The sequence below is a fragment of the Phalangium opilio genome, unplaced genomic scaffold (assembly GCF_054372755.1).
Source record: "Phalangium opilio isolate 3A_F unplaced genomic scaffold, DU_Popi_V2 ptg000209l_1, whole genome shotgun sequence".
Taxonomy (NCBI): Eukaryota; Metazoa; Arthropoda; class Arachnida; order Opiliones; family Phalangiidae; genus Phalangium; species Phalangium opilio.
In genome coordinates, this window is record NW_028324217.1 from 8,866,897 (window position 1) to 8,884,858 (window position 17,962).

General features: G+C 43.7%; 2 protein-coding genes and 1 pseudogene across 2 annotated transcripts; 2 read left to right on the forward strand and 1 right to left on the reverse strand.

The window, feature by feature from the left end:
• Positions 1-2,771: 2,771 nt before the first annotated feature.
• LOC149618957 (uncharacterized) lies at positions 2,772-4,895 on the reverse strand. Its single transcript, XM_089854539.1, has 3 exons — positions 4,769-4,895; positions 4,113-4,689; positions 2,772-4,005 (listed from the first exon to the last, which is right to left on the reverse strand). The coding sequence occupies exons 1-3, from the start codon at positions 4,893-4,895 to the stop codon at positions 2,772-2,774; spliced, it is 1,938 nt and encodes a 645-aa protein (XP_089710665.1).
• Positions 4,896-8,376: 3,481 nt separating this feature from the next.
• On the forward strand, positions 8,377-14,326 carry LOC149618958 (uncharacterized). The gene is made up of 3 exons (XM_089855795.1): positions 8,377-8,515; positions 8,654-11,725; positions 12,577-14,326. Exons 1-3 carry the CDS (start codon positions 8,502-8,504, stop codon positions 14,324-14,326), a joined length of 4,836 nt encoding a protein of 1,611 aa, XP_089711921.1. The 5' UTR covers positions 8,377-8,501.
• A 2,504-nt stretch (positions 14,327-16,830) lies between these two features.
• Positions 16,831-16,995, forward strand: LOC149618959 (U2 spliceosomal RNA; annotated as a pseudogene).
• The last annotated feature ends 967 nt before the right edge of the window (positions 16,996-17,962 follow it).

A 17,962-nucleotide genomic window follows, 5' to 3' on the forward strand; every position in this document is an offset into this window, starting at 1 on the left:
GGGAAGCTAAAGAACACGAGGACAGTACGTAGATAATAAGCTTAGACTATTGAATTTTTAACAGTTGACATTTTAAATTATTTTATGTTATTTCTAAAACTTTAAACATTAACGGTATGAAAAATAAGAACAAGCAGAAAAATGTCGCGTCACTTTTCTTAGGAGAAAATTTAGATATTTTATTTTTACAAGAAACACATTTATTGCAAGCGGACGATTGGACTTCGATACGTAGTGTTTTCATAAATTGTACTATTTTTTATAGTAGCGCCCCATCGCCTTACTCATGTGGTGTCGCCATTTTAGTTTGAGATAGATATAAAGACTGTGTAAAACATTTTCGCACTGATAACGATGGTCGAGTACTAAGCCTTAATTTTAGACTTAACGATAGAACATTTAGAATTTTAAATGTGTATGCCCCTGTAAACCTAGACAGCGACGCTTATTTTTTAACAACTTATTTGAATTTTTTGATGGTAAATATGACGATGTGATTGTAGGGGGTGACTTTAACTGTGTAGAAAATAATGTATTGGATCGTATGGGTCCAGGAGTTGTTAATGATCTCAGCGTCAGGGAATTAAGCAACATACTAAGTGACCTTTTTTTAATTGATGTGTATAGACTCCTACATCTGACTAAAACAATTTATACTTGGCACTCTAAAAATTATCATTCTAGGCTAGATAGAATCTATGTCACAAATTCTGAAACGCTACTCTGTACTGAGGCTGAAGTTTTACCTGTAGGTAGTAATAATGTAGTAGTATCGGATCATGATCTTGTCATAATCGTTTTAAAAGTCACCGAACTGGTACCGAGGGGTCCGGGACTTTGGAGGATGCAATTTCTGCGGATTCCTTAAAACCACGATTAGAAGCACTTACCGAGACGGTGAAATCCCCACAAGACTGGGATAACGCCAAAAAAGACATGAAATCGATACTCGTGGTAGTAAGCAAAGCTGTATCGGCGCAGAAGAGGCGACGTTTAACATTTTTGAGATGGGCTCTCCAAAAAATAAGCCGTGTCCCTGACCAGACTATGGAGGTGATTGCAGCGAAGGATGGGGTACAGGCCGAGCTCCATGAAGAATACCACAGACAGTACCAGGATCGCTTACTATCCAGTCACTCGGAGGTGTTGAGTAGCGAAGAAACTTTCTCCGCGGCCTTTTATCGCAAGTATCGCCGCAGAAAACGCAATATAGACATTACCTCCGTCATTGGTCCGCACGGTCTCATTACGAACAAAACAGACATCAAGACAACTTTCGTTTAGTTCTACAATGATCTATATAGCAGCGAAGCAACTTCTGGGACATTCTTGGAAGACTCTCTCACGGAACCTATAACGGAAGCGGATTTGCAAGCAGCGTTCAGCCACATGAATAGTGGAAAGGCACTTGGCATAGATGGATTACCTATGGAATTTTATAAGTTCCTATGGGCTACCCTTCGGCCGTTACTAACCCGCATCTTTAATGAGATACTTTGCGTCCAGACTCTACCGGATTCTTTTAAGAAAGGTGTTGTTACGCTCCTGTGTAAAGATGAGAAGAACAAACACGATCCAGCTAACTGGAGACTAATCACCCTACTCAATTTTGATCGGAAGCTTCTAGCCAAAGTCATTGAGTTACGTCTGTCAAAATTAACTCAGAAACTCATCGGCTCGACACAGTCATGTGGAGTCAGAGGTCGCCAGCCAGTCTTTAACCTAGTCATGTTACGGGACATTATCGCATCCTACAATGAAAGAAAGACGTCAGGATACCTTTTAGCCATTGATTTCGAGAAAGCGTTTGATCGCCTAGAACATAGCTACATCTGGAAGGTGTTGCAATGCTTCGGATTTGGAGACCCTTTCATCTCTTGGTTTCAGCTGCTCTACAAGGACAATAACAGTCATTTACTGATTAACGGTGAACTTACGCCTGAGTTCTCTATTGGCCGTGGAGTACGACAAGGTTGTCCATTATCTCCCGTTCTCTTCTGCCTGGCACTCGAACCAGCCCTCTTCGCCATCACAAAGTCACCAAGCATCCGAGGTCTTCGTTGTCCCGGAAAACCCCAAGAAGAAGAACGATATATCGCACATGCCGATGATGCAAATATGTTTCTAGGCGATGGTCCATCAGTTGTCGAAACCCTGAGAATCTTGGACGAGTTTGGCCACGTATCGGGTAGTAAGCAGAATCCGAAGAAAACGACATTAATGATAATTGGACCGGGTACAGGGGACGATTTACCCCGGGCACTTGACTTGCGACCAACGAAGGAACCAATCAAAATAATGGGCTTTTATTTCAATGGGAGAGGGACAGATGTGAGAACGGCACAATCTTCCGTACATAACTTTACTAAGACATTTCAGGACTGGAAAGACCTGCCTATGATCTACGATGTTTGCGGGCCAAAGACGGTGGATGCGATTCAACCGGCAGGACGGCGCGTGTTCTTGATCACTTTTGTGGACTTGAAAAACGCGACTAAGGCCTTTGAGCTAGGAAGTATTACGGTTCAGGGCAAGGTATGCCCTTTGACTAGTCTTTACATACAATGGGACTCGGTATGTTCCTCTCTTGCCGAGTATGGAAAAGTTGTAAGTCATCGTTTTGAAGAATACGCGGACTTTCCGGGAGTAAAAACGGGGACACGTTTGTTAAAATTCCAGATGGTAAAAACCATACCAAATGTCATGGTATTCTCTAAAGTACATCGTGCCTTAATATTCTACAATGGCGTTGAAAAACGCTGCTTTAAGTGTCATGAACTAGGACATGCAAAGAAAGATTCCATGTCCTTGGTAGCGATTAGGAAGTCGTCCGTGGAGATATGTATCTCCGGGAATTCTGATTTGGGATATATTCGTTGTAATGCAGCCTGGCAAACCTCAGATCTGGTGGCAATCCCCATAGGTAGTCGTAGGAATCGGTATTGACCCTCGGGTGTCGCAAATGTGCATAGTTTTGAGCTGGGCTCGTCTAGCTCGATTTGCCAGAAGGCGCTTTGAACGTTCAGAACTGTGAAGACTTTTGTTCCCTTCAAAGTGGTGGAGATTTCTTGCGAGGTGGGAACCGGGTAGGGTGTCCTTTTTATGACCTTGTTTAATCTTCTGGGATCCAGGCAGATTCGTACTTCGTCCCCAGCTTTTGGAACTACAACCATCGGATGGACCCAGTCGACTGCTTCCCAAACTGGAACTATGACGCCATTTTGTAAAAGTCTATCCAGTTCCTTCCTTACTGGTGTTTGAAAGGCAATTGGGATCTTGTGTGCCGACGCGATGGAGGGTACTGCCCCCTGCTGCAGTTGTATCGAGTAAGTTCCTGGTATTTTCCCGATTTCTCCGAATACCGTATGGTATTGTTGGATAAGTTGTTCCGGGGAAATCGTCGTGAGTCCTGATGAGGAAGCAGCGTGCGTAGTAGTGTGCATGGCATTGATCTTTCGCGGTGGAGGTCCTATCGGTTGACTATGATGTTCTATGAGTCCCAATTGGAGTGAGGCTGCGGCGCCTAATATGGGGGTGCGTTCTTCGGCTGAGACGTAGAACGGGAATATTCCAGCTGCAGCATTGGAAGTGTAGTGTAGATCTACGATGCCGATGATTGGTACAGTGTGGCCAGAATATGCCGTGACCGTATGTGTAGGATGTCGAAGCGGAAACCGTGGTGGTATTGAGTCGTACATGGTTTTTGTGATAATATTGACCTGCAAGCCCGTGTCCAGCTTGAAAGTCGTCAAATGGTCGAGGAGGTATAGTTGATCGAAGATCTCGTCCTCTTTGTCTTTGTATTCCTCAGGCGTGGGAATTGTTTGAAGCTGGTTGGTGTGAAGGGTCAGGCCATAGCTGAGATAAGCTAGTTGCTCGTAGTTGTCGCTAGGATTCGTGTTAGGGTCTAGAGTTTCGGCATCATCATCTTGAACTTCCTCCAGTACGTCAGTAATTCCGTATTCAGTTTGATTCGGATGTGTTTCAAAAAGTGCATGTGTATTCCTGCATTTGACACGCCAGTGTCCTTTGTTGTGGCAGGCTAGGCATTCTGAATAACGAGCAGGACATGGCCGTCCAATGTGAAAAGTCCCACAATTGGGGCAACTTGCATTCTGGTGAGTACGTTGCTGTAGTGAACGGTTGCTTTCTTCCCGAGGTAGCAGTTGAGGAGGATTGTAGTAACTCCGCCTAGGTTGATGGTTCCGGTGTGCCCGTGTTTGTTGGTGATAAGGTTGTTGTGTTGATGGGTCATGGTTATTCTGTCGCTCGGAAAATCTTTGGATTTTTTTTTCCTCATGGCATCTACCTGTGCTGCTGCTGGAGGATTAATCTGGATCTTGTTGGCTGATCCCATGATTCCTGCTTGTATGCTTGATGTTTCTTCAGCCTGGCAAATTGTTACTGCGGCGCTAAGGGTTAGATTTGGCTTTGCTAATAGTTCTTTCTGTAATTTTTCTTCGCGAATCCCCACGACAATGAGTGTCATTGTTAGAGTATCCGTCAGCGTTAAAAGCTCACAGTCTTGGGCCTTGGCCCTCAGGTCAGTAAAAAAATCGTCGAACGTTTGAGTCTCGTGTTGTGTTGTCGTCAAAAATAGGTATCGAGAATATAAGAGATTCTTGTAAGGCTTGTAATAGTTGTCGAAAGCAGTCATTATTACTTTTACCGTTCTGTCATTGCCCACCTCTGCGATGTGTAGAGTGTTATAGATTCGGCGTCCCACGGGGCCTAATATATGGAGAAATGTGGCTCGTTGTATCTCGACGGATTCCTGAATCCTGATTTTGTTTGGCTGCGATAGCGTATATTTCGTATCCGTCCTTATATTCCTTCCACGCAGAAGCGGGATCCTGGCCGGGCACGAATTTCGCGGGACTCTTGAATGACGTCATGTTACCGTGGCGGGTTCGCCGAGTTGGCGGCGTTAGGAAACTCTTTCTGTCGTTTGCAGGTTCGTCTGCTGGTTAGGGTTAGTGTCGCTTGAGATGTACGCGACTTCGCGTGCAGTTTGTGTAGTCTCTAGAGGGAGAGGTTCTTTCCCGATCCCACCTCTATCACCATGTTGTATTCCCGTTTAGTGACAACTACTTCTTGTTAGTTTAAAAACTTTATTGTGCTATAGTCCCCGACTGTCCATTCAAGAGTGACCCGATCCATGCGGGTCACCTCTCTTTTATCTCATGTGCCCCTAGTGGCCATATTATATACTAATGTTACATCTGGTAAATTATCACGTGATTAATTAAAATTACAACAGTCGGGATCCGGCGAGGGATCCACCGTTTGTTGGTCAACTGACGCGACCATACCCGTGCTTTCAGAGGAAGGAATGTCGATCGTGCTGATGTGATAAACTTCGTCCTCATATTCCTCTAGTTCGTCGGTGTTGTAACCATGAAATTATTTGATTAATTGATTCAGTTAGTAATGACAGAGGGCACCACCTTAACTTACCACTATAAATAGCGAGGCGCTGCCGGTAATATGAGGAGTCACTCACTAGCTACGGGGCAGAACTATCATGTAACGAAATGAAGATGTATAATTATATGTTTTAACCATGACGATAAGAAAATAATAAATGTTATGTTTTAAGTAAAAAACTCGAATTCTCATTTACACAACTCCGCTAATCTAATCAGTTTATAAGCCCCGCGGGGAACCCAACAATTGGCGACGGAGGCGAGATACTCGACACCGAAATTTCTACAGAAATTATTTCGGAAGAGACCTCGCGTTTAACAAGACGGACAACGCTCATAAAGGGAATTCACGAAAATAGACCTCGACGACCACTTTAGACAACAACACTTCCAATATGGCGGCAAATGGGATCATAGGAAAACTCAACATTTTCGACAACCATACGGAATCCTGGGAACAATACGCAGAACGACTCAACGCCTACTTCAAAGCCAATAAAATCGAAGACGCGGACACCAAAAAAGCGGTACTTCAAACAATCCTAAACCCCGAGACCTACACGCTTCTCCGTAACCGAATCCGCCCGGACACCATCGCCGAGAAAACGTACTCCGACCTTGTCACGGTCCTCAACAGTTATTTCAACCCAACTCCACTTCGGTGTATCGCCCGCCTCCGCTTTCATCGACGAAACCGCCAGCAAGGTGAATCAGTAGAAGCCTTTATCGCAGCCCTCCAAAATCTCTCTGAACACTGTCAGTTCAACGATAGAAACGACATGATTGTTGACAAGATCATTTTCGGGATAAACGACGACAACATGCAGCAAAAACTCATTGCTGAGGAAGAGGACAAGAGGACTTTATCCTTGGCAAGGGCCACAGCCATCCTCGTCGGCATGGAAAACGCCAAGCGCAGCTTGGGAGAGATGAAAGACGAAGACACCGCCGAGAGGATAGCACATGTCTCTGGGCCACATCGCAAGTCAAGTAACTATGATACGTATAACTCGCAGAAATCATACTCGGGACGCCGTAACAACTATTTTCGAGATCATGCTCAAAGGGAGGATAGACCCGTCCCGGATTACAGCGCCTGTTTACGGTGCAAAAATAATGCACACAAGGGTCCTGAGTGCCCTTACAGAAGCGCTACCTGCGCGAAGTGCCAACGAAAAGGCCATCTAGCCAGAGCCTGCCTGAACCCACCTCGGCAGGGAGAAACCAGACCGGGCACATCAAGACATCACCCACAGACCTCCAACTATATAGGCGCAAATCATCACGAAGGTCAATACGAAACAGCAACCCTCGCGGAATACGATACCGATATTTACCACATCAGCGTGGCCAAATCACATAACGACTCTCACAACCTCCGAAGGATACACGCTATCGAAAGATCCACAACGCTTAACGATGATGTCCCTCCACCTGAAGTCGCCCAGCTGTTAGTCAACGGCAGACCCATCACATTCCAATTAGACAGCGGGTCAGGTTATACGATAATGTCGTCACAAGATTATGAACTCCTCGGAAAACAGAGCGATCTACACCCTTTTCCACGAACACTCGAGTCGTACACGGGAGAGGCGATTCAGGTCCTGGGCCAAACAAATGTTCACGTCGCATTCGGAAGTTACCAGGCCACATTACCCATCATTGTCGTTCAGGGCAACAAACCGAACCTTTGTGGCCGCAATTGGTTGTACTCGACATTAAGAATCTTACCATCGTTCGCAACACGGGCCCAAGCAATCTTACCATCGTTCGCAACACAGACCCACAGTGTTCAAGAAGCCGATCCTGCCGTAAATGACCTTCTGAAGACGCATTCAGATCTTTTCACGCCGGGACTTGGCAAGCTAAAAGCAATACAAGCACATATCAATATGAAGGAAAACCCCACACCGAAGTATTGTAAAGCAAGATCGGTCCCGTACGCACGGAAAGACGCGGTGGAAGAGGAGCTTCGCCGCTTAGAAAAAGAGGGAATTATCGAGAAAGTCAATTACTCAGAGTATGCTTCTCCGATAGTAGCGGTACAAAAACCCAACGGGAGCATCAGAACCTGTGCTGACTTCAAATCAACTATCAACTCACAATTACACATAGACCAATACCCCATGCCTAAGGCGGAAGAAATTTTCGCCAAAATGAACGGATGCAAATATTTTTCGAAACTGGATCTACGCGAAGCCTACAACCAGGTCGAGTTAGACGAAGAATCCAAGAAGTATACCACCATAAATACAACACTTGGCCTTTTCCGGTTCAATCGCCTTCCCTTCGGAATTGCATCCGCATCCGCAATATTTCAGCGGGTCATGGAGATGGTTTTAAGCAAAATCGAAAGGGTGACACCATTCCAGGACGACATACTCGTGGGTGGCCGGAACGTAGAAGACCATATGAATAGACTCAATGCCGTCCTTCAGACCTTGAAAGACCATGGATTAAAACTAAGACGTGAGAAATGCAAGTTTTTCCAAACAAGAATTGACTTTTTGGGTCACACCTTGGACGTACATGGTCTTCACCCTCAAGAGTGCAAGATGACGGCGATATTGGAGGCTCCGGAACCGAAAGACGCGGACACTCTACGATCCTTCTTGGGTCTCCTCAATTACTATTCCCGTTTCTTGTCTGTCCCTGGAAGTTCTATTACACGATATCTCCTTCAATCCAAGAATTCGCCCGTTAACACCACCGGTTCTGATACGAACAGTGGCCATACCAAAATACGGTGCACACACAGACGATGTGAACCTACTCCTGCAAGACATGGAATCGGTAAAGACAACCCTAAAGGAGGTCGATCTATACTGCGAGGCTTCTAGAAGCAAAATTAACATAGCAAAAACCAAGCTTATGTTCATTGGGTCTAATCACGACGATTCAAATGGTCCAAACCTTCCTCTGGTACCGAGTCAAGGCCCAATAACTGTTATAATGAGGTCAAGGGTCACCCCTTGACCGACCAATAGGAATCGTTAACGTAACTTGACCTCTGACCCCAGGAGATAACCTGAGGGCCAGAGCATTGATTTTAACTTCAGTTGACATGTAGCTATCATGCTGTACAGTTAGTTAATAAACTATTTTAATTAATAAATTAAACTTGCATTACTATCATTTAACATGGTGATAGAGTCGATCGCTACTTTCCGCGCCTCGTTTCATCGTTAATCTACCTCGCCAAGGCCCAACTCTTTACCGGTACACAGCGTTTGTTGCCGTTTATCTCCCTCGCCAAGGCCCCGATCTCAACACGTTCCGGCACGTACTCACTCAACTGTTAAAATGGCTTCGATCTCAAGCCCCAAGGCTTTCGAACCGGGTCTCGACCCTGCTTCCTCGTGGAAGACGTATAAAGAAGAATTCGAGTACTTCTCCGTCGCTGCCAAACTCAGCAAAGAAACAGTCCCTACTCAAGTTGCCACCTTCCTTCCCATACTAGGAGCTGTTGGACGCCGGATCTATCACACACTCGATATACCAGAAACAGGCGATGCCCGTACTGTACAAATCATTCTCTTGGCCTTTGATCACTATTATGCTCCCTACAAAACTGATGTTTTTCACCAATACGCGTTTATTACCGCCAGACAAACTGCCTCGCAAACTTTTGATGATTTCTACACAGATCTCAAAACCAAGGCCCAAGCCTGCAATCTTGAAAAGCAGCAAAATCCACTATTACGCACCATGATTGTTGCTGGCATCCATAACGAAGATCTTCGCATTCAACTATTAAATAAAGGCAACGCGCTAGATTTGGAAACCGCAATACATAAGTATAAAGCACATGAAATCACCACTACGCAAGCTCGCGCCATGTCAATGACTACTACACAAGCTGCGGCTGTACCAGCCTTTACTGTGGATGCCCTGAATCAACACCGTTCCTCAACGTCAAGATTCCAAAACCTGTCAACATCTGCACAACAACATATGCGACACTCTTCTCGCCCTCATGCTGCCAACTATCAACGTCAACCACCAACATCATTTAACTCACACCGCACTCAGCACCATTCTCAAACAAGTTCTCAACGCTCTACTCAACTCTGTCGCAACTGTGGCTCACAGCACCGCCATCAATCATGCCCAGCTAAGAACTCCAAATGTCTGAAGTGTCAGCGTCGTGGCCACTGGGCTGCCACATGTCGTTCTAGTTACAGTCTACAAACACAACCGCTCGAACTAGAGGAAATTTATGACCAAGTCATAAGTCCCGATGACAATGACCGGTATTACGAGGATTTTCAACACGACGATCACTCATATTCTACTTACAGCATCAGCATTCATCCTCTCAACCGTCGTTCAACTGCACTACTTACCACTGATCTCAATTGCCATTCCACTGCCACTATGCAGAAACCTACTGCACTTGGTGATGAACTTTTCGACGAACTTTATCTGTATAACGCTCGACACCGTTTCAAAGTAGACACTGGCTCACAGGTCAATCTGATACCTCGACGCATCTATGACTCTCTCCCATACCGGCCACCTCTGCGCCAACCACTCTACACTGTCTCATCATATACGGGTCACTCAATTCCTATCGATGGCATCGTTAATCTACCCAGTACATCCGGTTCCGCCTATCTACCAATGTGTCCCTTTTACGTAACTTCGCGAAACCATGAGCCCATCTTAGGAGCAGTTTCCTCGCAACAGCTGGGGCTGATTCAACACACTCTAACTCCATTAGGCCCACCACCGCAAATGCCTATCAAGACCTTGTCTACGCACGTAACAATCAAAAATGTTTCTCCACACACTGTTATGACGGCACCGACTGATTCCATTTTCACCACTGCGACCGAATTAATCAAACATTACCACATGGTTTTTGATACTGTTGGTAAACTCCCAGCAGCATATGATATCAAATTGAAACCCAATGCCGTTCCCATTGCCTCAGCTTGTCACAAAATACCTCACGCGTATCGTCAAGCCACGTATGACGCATTGGACCGTATGCTGCAACTCGATATTATAACTCCGGTCACCGAACCGACAGATTGGATTCACCCTTTTGTGGTAGTCCCTAAGCCAACGAAAGCACCCACATCAGGCGCTCAGACAAGTTCAACTCCTGAAGTGCGCATTTGTCTGGATCCTCGCAATTTGAATGGAGCTATAAAACGGGAACCTTATCCTCTCCCAACCACACAAGAAATTTTTGCGGAATTACATGGCTGCACTGTATTTACTGTTCTCGACGCCCAAAGTGCCTTTTGGCAAATTCCACTAACTGAAAACAGTTCCCGTCTCTGCACATTTGCAACACCACATGGCCGGTACCGTTTCAAAAGGCTCCCTTATGGTATCGTCACTGCCACTGAGGTTTTCCAACGCCAAATGCGACACATATTTCCACAACACCAATTCCCCAATGTTCACATCTCCACAGACGATTTCTTGATAGCAACACCAGACATGAAATCTCACCTGACAGTCCTTCATCGTATTCTGGAACAAGCTAAACAATATGGTTTACGTTTCAGCACACGAAAAATGCAACTGGCAGTACCCCGTATTACGTATTTGGGACATCTCATTACGGACAAGGGTGTTCATGTAGATCCGAAGAAAGTTGAAGCCATCTGCTTGCTACCACCGCCACAAGACAAGAAAGCACTACAGCGATTTCTAGGCATGGTTAACTACATCTGCCGTTTCATACCAACATATGCCGAAAATACAGCACCACTAAGAGAATTGCTTAAAACCGATGTCATTTATCAATGGACTCCGACTCATCAAAAACATTATGATCTATTAAAAACAAGTATCTCATCTGCGCCAATACTTCAATTCTATGATCCCAAATTACCAAACGTCATTTCGACAGATGCCAGTCAGTTTGGAGTCGGTGCGGTACTGATGCAAGACAACAAGCCTATCGCTTACACATCCACAACTTTCACTGAGACACAAAGAAGATACGCCCAAATTGAAAAGGAGTTTCTCGCCGTTATCCATGCATGCGAACACTTTGACTTTTACATTGCTGGCACTCCGGTGACAATTGAAACGGACCACAGTCCTCTATTGGCCATAGTCAAGAAACCAATGACCCTACTGTCACCACGACTTCAACGCCTACTTCTTCGATTTTTTCGGTACAATCCCAAGCTGGTCTATGTCCCTGGCAGTAAACTCTATGTCGCTGATACGCTATCCAGGGAACCGCTCACGCATTGCCAAATCAATACCGACACACTGGACGGTCCACATATGGCGGTCTACGCCATTACTACCAGAGCTGTGCTAATTAATTAGTTAGCTAATTCAATTTCTAATTAATTAGCAATATTTACTAATTGAAAATGGTAATTGAATTTTAATTACCTTAGTGCTAATTGAGAAGTAATTCTAATTAATTAGTATGATTCGGAAAGGTAATTATCTAATTAAAATTTAATTAGATTTAGGATTAACTAATTAGCCAATTGGATTTTCAATTAAACTTTTACGCCAATTTGTTGTAAAAAAATCGAGGAATTAATTCTTTATTCATCTATTTGAATATGAAAAAGCCTTATTATATCGATGAGGAAACCTTAGTGCTACTCTAAATTTTTCAGCTCCTCAATTATGAGAGAATACTAGTACTAGTAGAACTAGAAAATTTCGTAGTTCGCAACTGGCCCATTTCGCAATTCCGACTGATTTACCTACTCGAATTAATAGCAGTGCGCATGTATTTACTACTCAGGAGTCCATTATAGGAACTGTGCAATAAAATGAAGAAATGAGACAAATTTTAACATGACGGAACACTCGAGGCCTGTCTCATTTTTCGAGAATAATTCATGGCTTCCGTACCCGTTTTTCAATGGCATTAAAACATTAAACTTTGCATTACCAAAGTACTAAATCCATGGGCACTTTAAACTTTTATGTTTACTTATGGTTTCTTTTTTACCTTAATTAGAAAATAGTAATTCTAATTAATTAGTTTGATAAATGTCTAATTTCTAATTGAATTGAATTAGTTTCTATGTCTAATTGCTAATTGGCTAATTAATTAGTTCATAAATATTTCCCTAATTGCTAATTGGCTAATTAATTAGTTCATAAATATTTCCCTAATTGCTAATTCTAATTCAATTAGTTGTCAGCTAATTAGCACAGCTCTGATTACTACACTAAACACAAGCACCCTGGATAAATACAAAACAGCAACTGAACATGATCCCACATTGGCCCAAATTCATGAGTACATCACAGAAGGATGGCCAAGATATCGCAATCAACTGATTCCCGAAGCCACACCATTCTGGCAATATCAAGCCGAACTTCATGCTCATGACGGACTAATATATAGAGGGACAACCCTACTAGTACCTAAAGCACTCCAACAGGAATCGTTAGCCCAAATTCATGGTGCACACCAAGGGATCAATGCATCGATATCTAGAGCCAAACAAAACGTGTTCTGGCCAAACATGGTCGCAGACATCACGCATTATGTACAAAACTGCACCATCTGTCGACAGAGAGACCCGATGAACATCAAACAGCCGTTCACACCTCATCCGCCACCACAATATCCCTGGCAGACAGTTGGAACCGACCTCTTCCAGATCAATTCCAAACATATAATCCTGATGATAGACTATTATTCAAAGTACATTGAAGCTAAAGAATTACGACTTACTAATGCCCAAGCCATAATCAACTTTATGAACCCGCAATTTGCGAGACACGGAGCACCACAACGACTGGTGTCTGATAATGGACCGCCTTTTAACTCCCTCCAATTTAAAGAATTCTTGCAACAATGGCACGTCGACCATGTCACATCTAGTCCACACTATCCTCAATCTAACGGAATGTCGGAAAGAGCTGTTCAAACTTTAAAGAACTCTCTCCATAAAGCGCAACAAGAAGGGAAGGACCTACATTATGTCCTAATGGAATACCGGGCAACTCCTAAAAGCAATGGGTTGTCCCCAGCAGAAATGCTTATGGGACGCCGGATACGTACCCCATTGACAACGACTACAAAGAATCTAAAACCGCATTATCCAACAAGACAAATTGATCGCGCATTGCAGGACAACTACGCTAACATGAAACAGAACACAAGCCACCGTCCTACATTACCACCTCTACAGATTGGTCAGAAAGTTCGCTATTACGCCGCGCATCGTACCTGGTTACCAGCAACAATAACTGCAACTGCCAGAGAACCACTATCGTATCACATCTTAACAGAGAGAGGTCAAAACTTTCGTCGCAATCGAATACATCTACGTCCCGAAAGTCGGATCAAACACAACTTCATTCAAGAACCATCAGGCATCCCACGGAATAGAGAACCCTCACTAATCTCTCAGAAGGCAAGACCTAGCGGTATCTCACGGAATAGAGAACGATCACCGACGCATCATAAGGCAAGCGTCAGAATAGGTCAAATTCCGGAACAATACCAACAACCCCCACCACTGCCGTTACTAAATCCAATATGCCTACCGCAACCAGGACCAATTCATCAACCCCAACGAATGTCATCACCAACCTTACCACAGAATCAGACACTACCAGCAACCCTGCCAATATCTTCAAATGCTTCCGGACCGCAACAGTCAAACGACGCAACTAAGATATCTCACATTCATAATCGGATACAACAGCAGAATCCGTCGACATTAGCAATTGAACCTATCACACGTCCTTTCATCATGACTAGAGTACCTGGAAACTCACCATGCATACCATATCGACAACCCTTCCCGAAACCATATCGACAACCTCTCCCGAAACTGCCAGCGACTCATGATAATGTGACGCAACGACAAACAAACAACGAACAGGAAAAAGAACATGAGTCAGCACCAAGAACACGTCGACCTCCGCAACGATATTCACCCTAAGGTTCAGAATAGAAACTTTTAATTGAATGTTAACTGTATGATCTCTTATAAAACTAACTTATTGCTTAATCTTAATGAATACTAGTTAATTGTTTTTCTGTTAAAAAATTTATAAAATTGTTAGGGAAAAGAGGATGTTATAATGAGGTCAAGGGTCACCCCTTGACCGACCAATAGGAATCGTTAACGTAACTTGACCTCTGACCCTAGGAGATAACCTGAGGGCCAGAGCATTGATTTTAACTTCAGTTGACATGTGGCTATCATGCTGTACAGTTAGTTAATAAACTATTTTAATTAATAAATTAAACTTGCATTACTATCATTTAACAATAACCATTTTGGGAATCCGCTTCAGCTCAACAGGAGTTCACTACTCGAATGAAGAGGTGTTCTCGGCTAACTTCCGTAAAACGCTTCAAGCTTGGGAAGACAATAGTTTTTCCTTTCGCGGGAGAACGCAGATTGTTAAAACCGCTCTATCTCGCCTTACATATCCAGTACCTTTAGTTTACTTCTCGAATAGTACCTTAAACGAGCTCCAAAGAATGGTTTTCAAGTTTGTCTGGAACAACAAACAGGAATTAATCGCGAGAGACACTCTATACTCCCTAAGTCCAAGGGAGGTCTTCGAGTCACTGGCCACTGACATCAAGGTTCTTGGCTTGGCTCGGATCCTCATAGTGCTAAAAGATGGAGGCCACGCGGCAGCGGAAAGTATTAATTATGTTATGTCAACAGCAATAAAAACTATTCTTCATCAGACTTGGGACAATGCTCTCCCCCATAAGCCTGTCACGCATGACCACTACATTCCGATAAAGGACACGGCCATCCAAGTTCAAAGATTCATTACAAAGCCAGAAGACTTCCTCCAAGCCTCCACAATGAAATTGCGTTTGGCCTTAGCTAAAAAAGATCGCCCTCGGGTTGTGGCGTTGCAACCGCATCTAAACTGGGACAGGATCTTTCAGCGTGCATCCTTAGCTTATCTAGAGGGATCTCGCAGGGACTTTCAGTATAAAGTCATCCACGAAGTGGTTCCCACCCGAGACATTCTATATACCAGGAACATGTCCACTACAAGGAAATGTCCTCTTTGTCCGGCTAACGAAACCCTTGTACACATGCTTTCCCAGTGCATCAACGCCGTTCTGTGCTGGAATAAAGTTAAAATCTTCTTGAATTGTCGATTCATTTCAACGAAAGCCGCCCTCTACCAAGCACCGTTGCCAGTGTTCTTCGAACGAAACTACGTCGCCAATATTATATTCTCGGAAACCAAGTACCAATTATGGAAAGCCAGAAACTCCGCCATCTTCGACAAAAAGACGCTCAACGCCAAAATAATCAGCGATCGCATTAGGATCAAAATAGAACAGCGAGCTAACGCGGACTTTTTACGCTATAGCAGGGAACGATTCCAGACCTTGTGGTGCAACCCAAAAAGATCCCTGGCACAAGTCAGGGATAAAAACGATCAAATAATATTTTAAAATTATAACCCTAAATATAGCTTAAATTCAGATATTTAATTACACTCATTGATCTAGTCTTTTTTTTTTTAAATTTTGTTTTTTTAGTTTGATATTTTCTTTGACTATGGGCTCTGCGTATAATTTAACATAATGTAAACGCATCGCAATGTAAATGTGTTTTATATGATATACTTAATATACTTAATAACATGAGTTAATCATATACTAGCTCCCTATAAGTTACTCAGCCACACTGGCCTAATGTATCCAGCATTTTCTTCCCGCCAAAAAAGTGTTACCTATATGCGACCTACAGTGAGAGAAAATAACACTTCTCCCGGCGCTTACGTATTTCCGGTAAAAAACCGGAATAGGAGATCATCCAATGAAACTTTGAACTGAAACGTAGTTAGTATAAGCAGACGACGTTTTAGAAATGTGATTGTTTGCGGACGGTTCACAGTCGTATTTTATCTTAGAAGTTATTTTAATGGGTTAGGGTTGGCGCAATTGGAAGTTTTATTTTTTTCGCATTAAAATGGCAGAATTTTGGATATTTTTTGACAAAGCCCAAATGATAGAAACTCATTTAAATTCAGACTCCAGAGCGTTGCCTACGGAATAAAATTTTTTATTCCGTAGGCAACATTCAGAGGCAGGAACTATTTATGGTGAGAGAACCAAACTTTATCAAAAAATAAGAGCTAAACAACAACTTAATAGTCATCTCGAAAACCTTACTAAACTTTTTAATAGTGCGTCTAAAGAACTAATAGAAAAACTTAAAGAAAGGCCCATTTTAATCAAATGGAAACCAAAATTATTTTTCAATAAGCAAAAGAATGAATGTGACGCAAAGAAGTCATACCTCCAAAACCGTTAATACATTAATTTCAAAGCCCTAAGAGAGGGCGCCGTCTACTATCACTTTCACCCGCCTCCCCTCCTCTCGACTACTATTCCGAAGAAAATGCTGGATACATTAGGCCAGTGTTACTGAGTAACTTATAGGGAGCTAGTATATGATTCACTCATGTTAATAAACTATTTTAAGTATCTGTTCTTATCAGCTTAATTGGGGCCCAAGATATTAAACTTATTTTTGAACGGCGGCGGAGAGTTCGGGGCTTGCTCCACCTCCGCCACGGGTTGGCCCGGTATTGCAGTACCTCCGGGATCGGCCCACTTCCTTAAATAAACAAAAATCAAACACACATATCCTAACTACGATCGATTTGCAGCAATCAAATTTCCGTTCTTCGCATCTCACAATGAACTTGGATTGCGTGGTTGTTACTCGGGGAAGAAATTTGACATTTATACTTATTTAAATGCAGCAAATGAATACATTTTTGAACAGGGCTTCTATTGTTTAAAACTATTTGTTTAGTTTTATTCCGGAATTTGAAACCCCTCTCGTCGGCAACGGCCATATCACGCTGAATACACCGGTTCTCTTCAAGAAACGTACCTTCATACCGCCTTGGATATAAGGCGCGTTAAGAATGTCTTCGCAACCACTAACTGCTTTTACAGCCCAGGAGGTAACCACAGCCGTGGAGTGTGCACTATTTTCACGAACACATTCCAAGGCAAAGTACTGTCTTTCCGTACGGACAGTCAGGGACGTTTTTTAAGTATGGCCGGCCAAAGACTCCGCTTATTTAACATCTATGCTCCAAATGCGCCCACCGAAAGAGCCAACTTCTTTCGCTCCTGGGATTACCACATTGATGGTCCTCTCGACGGTTTAATCATTGCCGGGGACTTTAACACCATCCTCGATAACGAACTAGACCGGAATGTCCCCAAGTTGGGCAACGACCAGAGCATTGATATCCTTGCCACCATCGTCAATGACCTGAATTTAGTGGACGCTTGGCGCCTGATCTACCCTCAGCGCCGGGCCTACACTTGGGAGGGCCGAGGGATTGCCTCTCGTCTCGACCGTTTTTACCTACCGCGAAGCGTATGATAACGAACTCAACGACATGCCGAATCGACAAACTGGAGAGCCTGAACTCTTATGTTTCGGACCACTCAGCGGTAACTCTAAGCCTGACACTAGGGCCAAGTGTTAGACAAGGACCTGGAGTGTGGCGACTTAACGATGCACTTGTTGATGTGAAACGGGACGTAACTCTACGACACGAAATCG

Bases quoted from the DNA above. Each gene is read 5' to 3' on its own strand.
- LOC149618958 (XM_089855795.1), top strand. The intron at 11,726-12,576 runs GTTAGCTAATTC...TCAGCTAATTAG, and splicing joins AGAGCTGTGCTAATTAATTA to CACAGCTCTGATTACTACAC.
- LOC149618957 (XM_089854539.1), bottom strand. From the start codon at position 4,895: ATGACGTCATTCAAGAGTCCCGCGAAATTCGTGCCCGGCCAGGATCCC. The intron at 4,690-4,768 runs GTCGAGATACAA...TACACATCGCAG, and splicing joins AAATCAGGATTCAGGAATCC to AGGTGGGCAATGACAGAACG. The intron at 4,006-4,112 runs GCAAGTTGCCCC...TGTCAAATGCAG, and splicing joins AGCAACGTACTCACCAGAAT to GAATACACATGCACTTTTTG.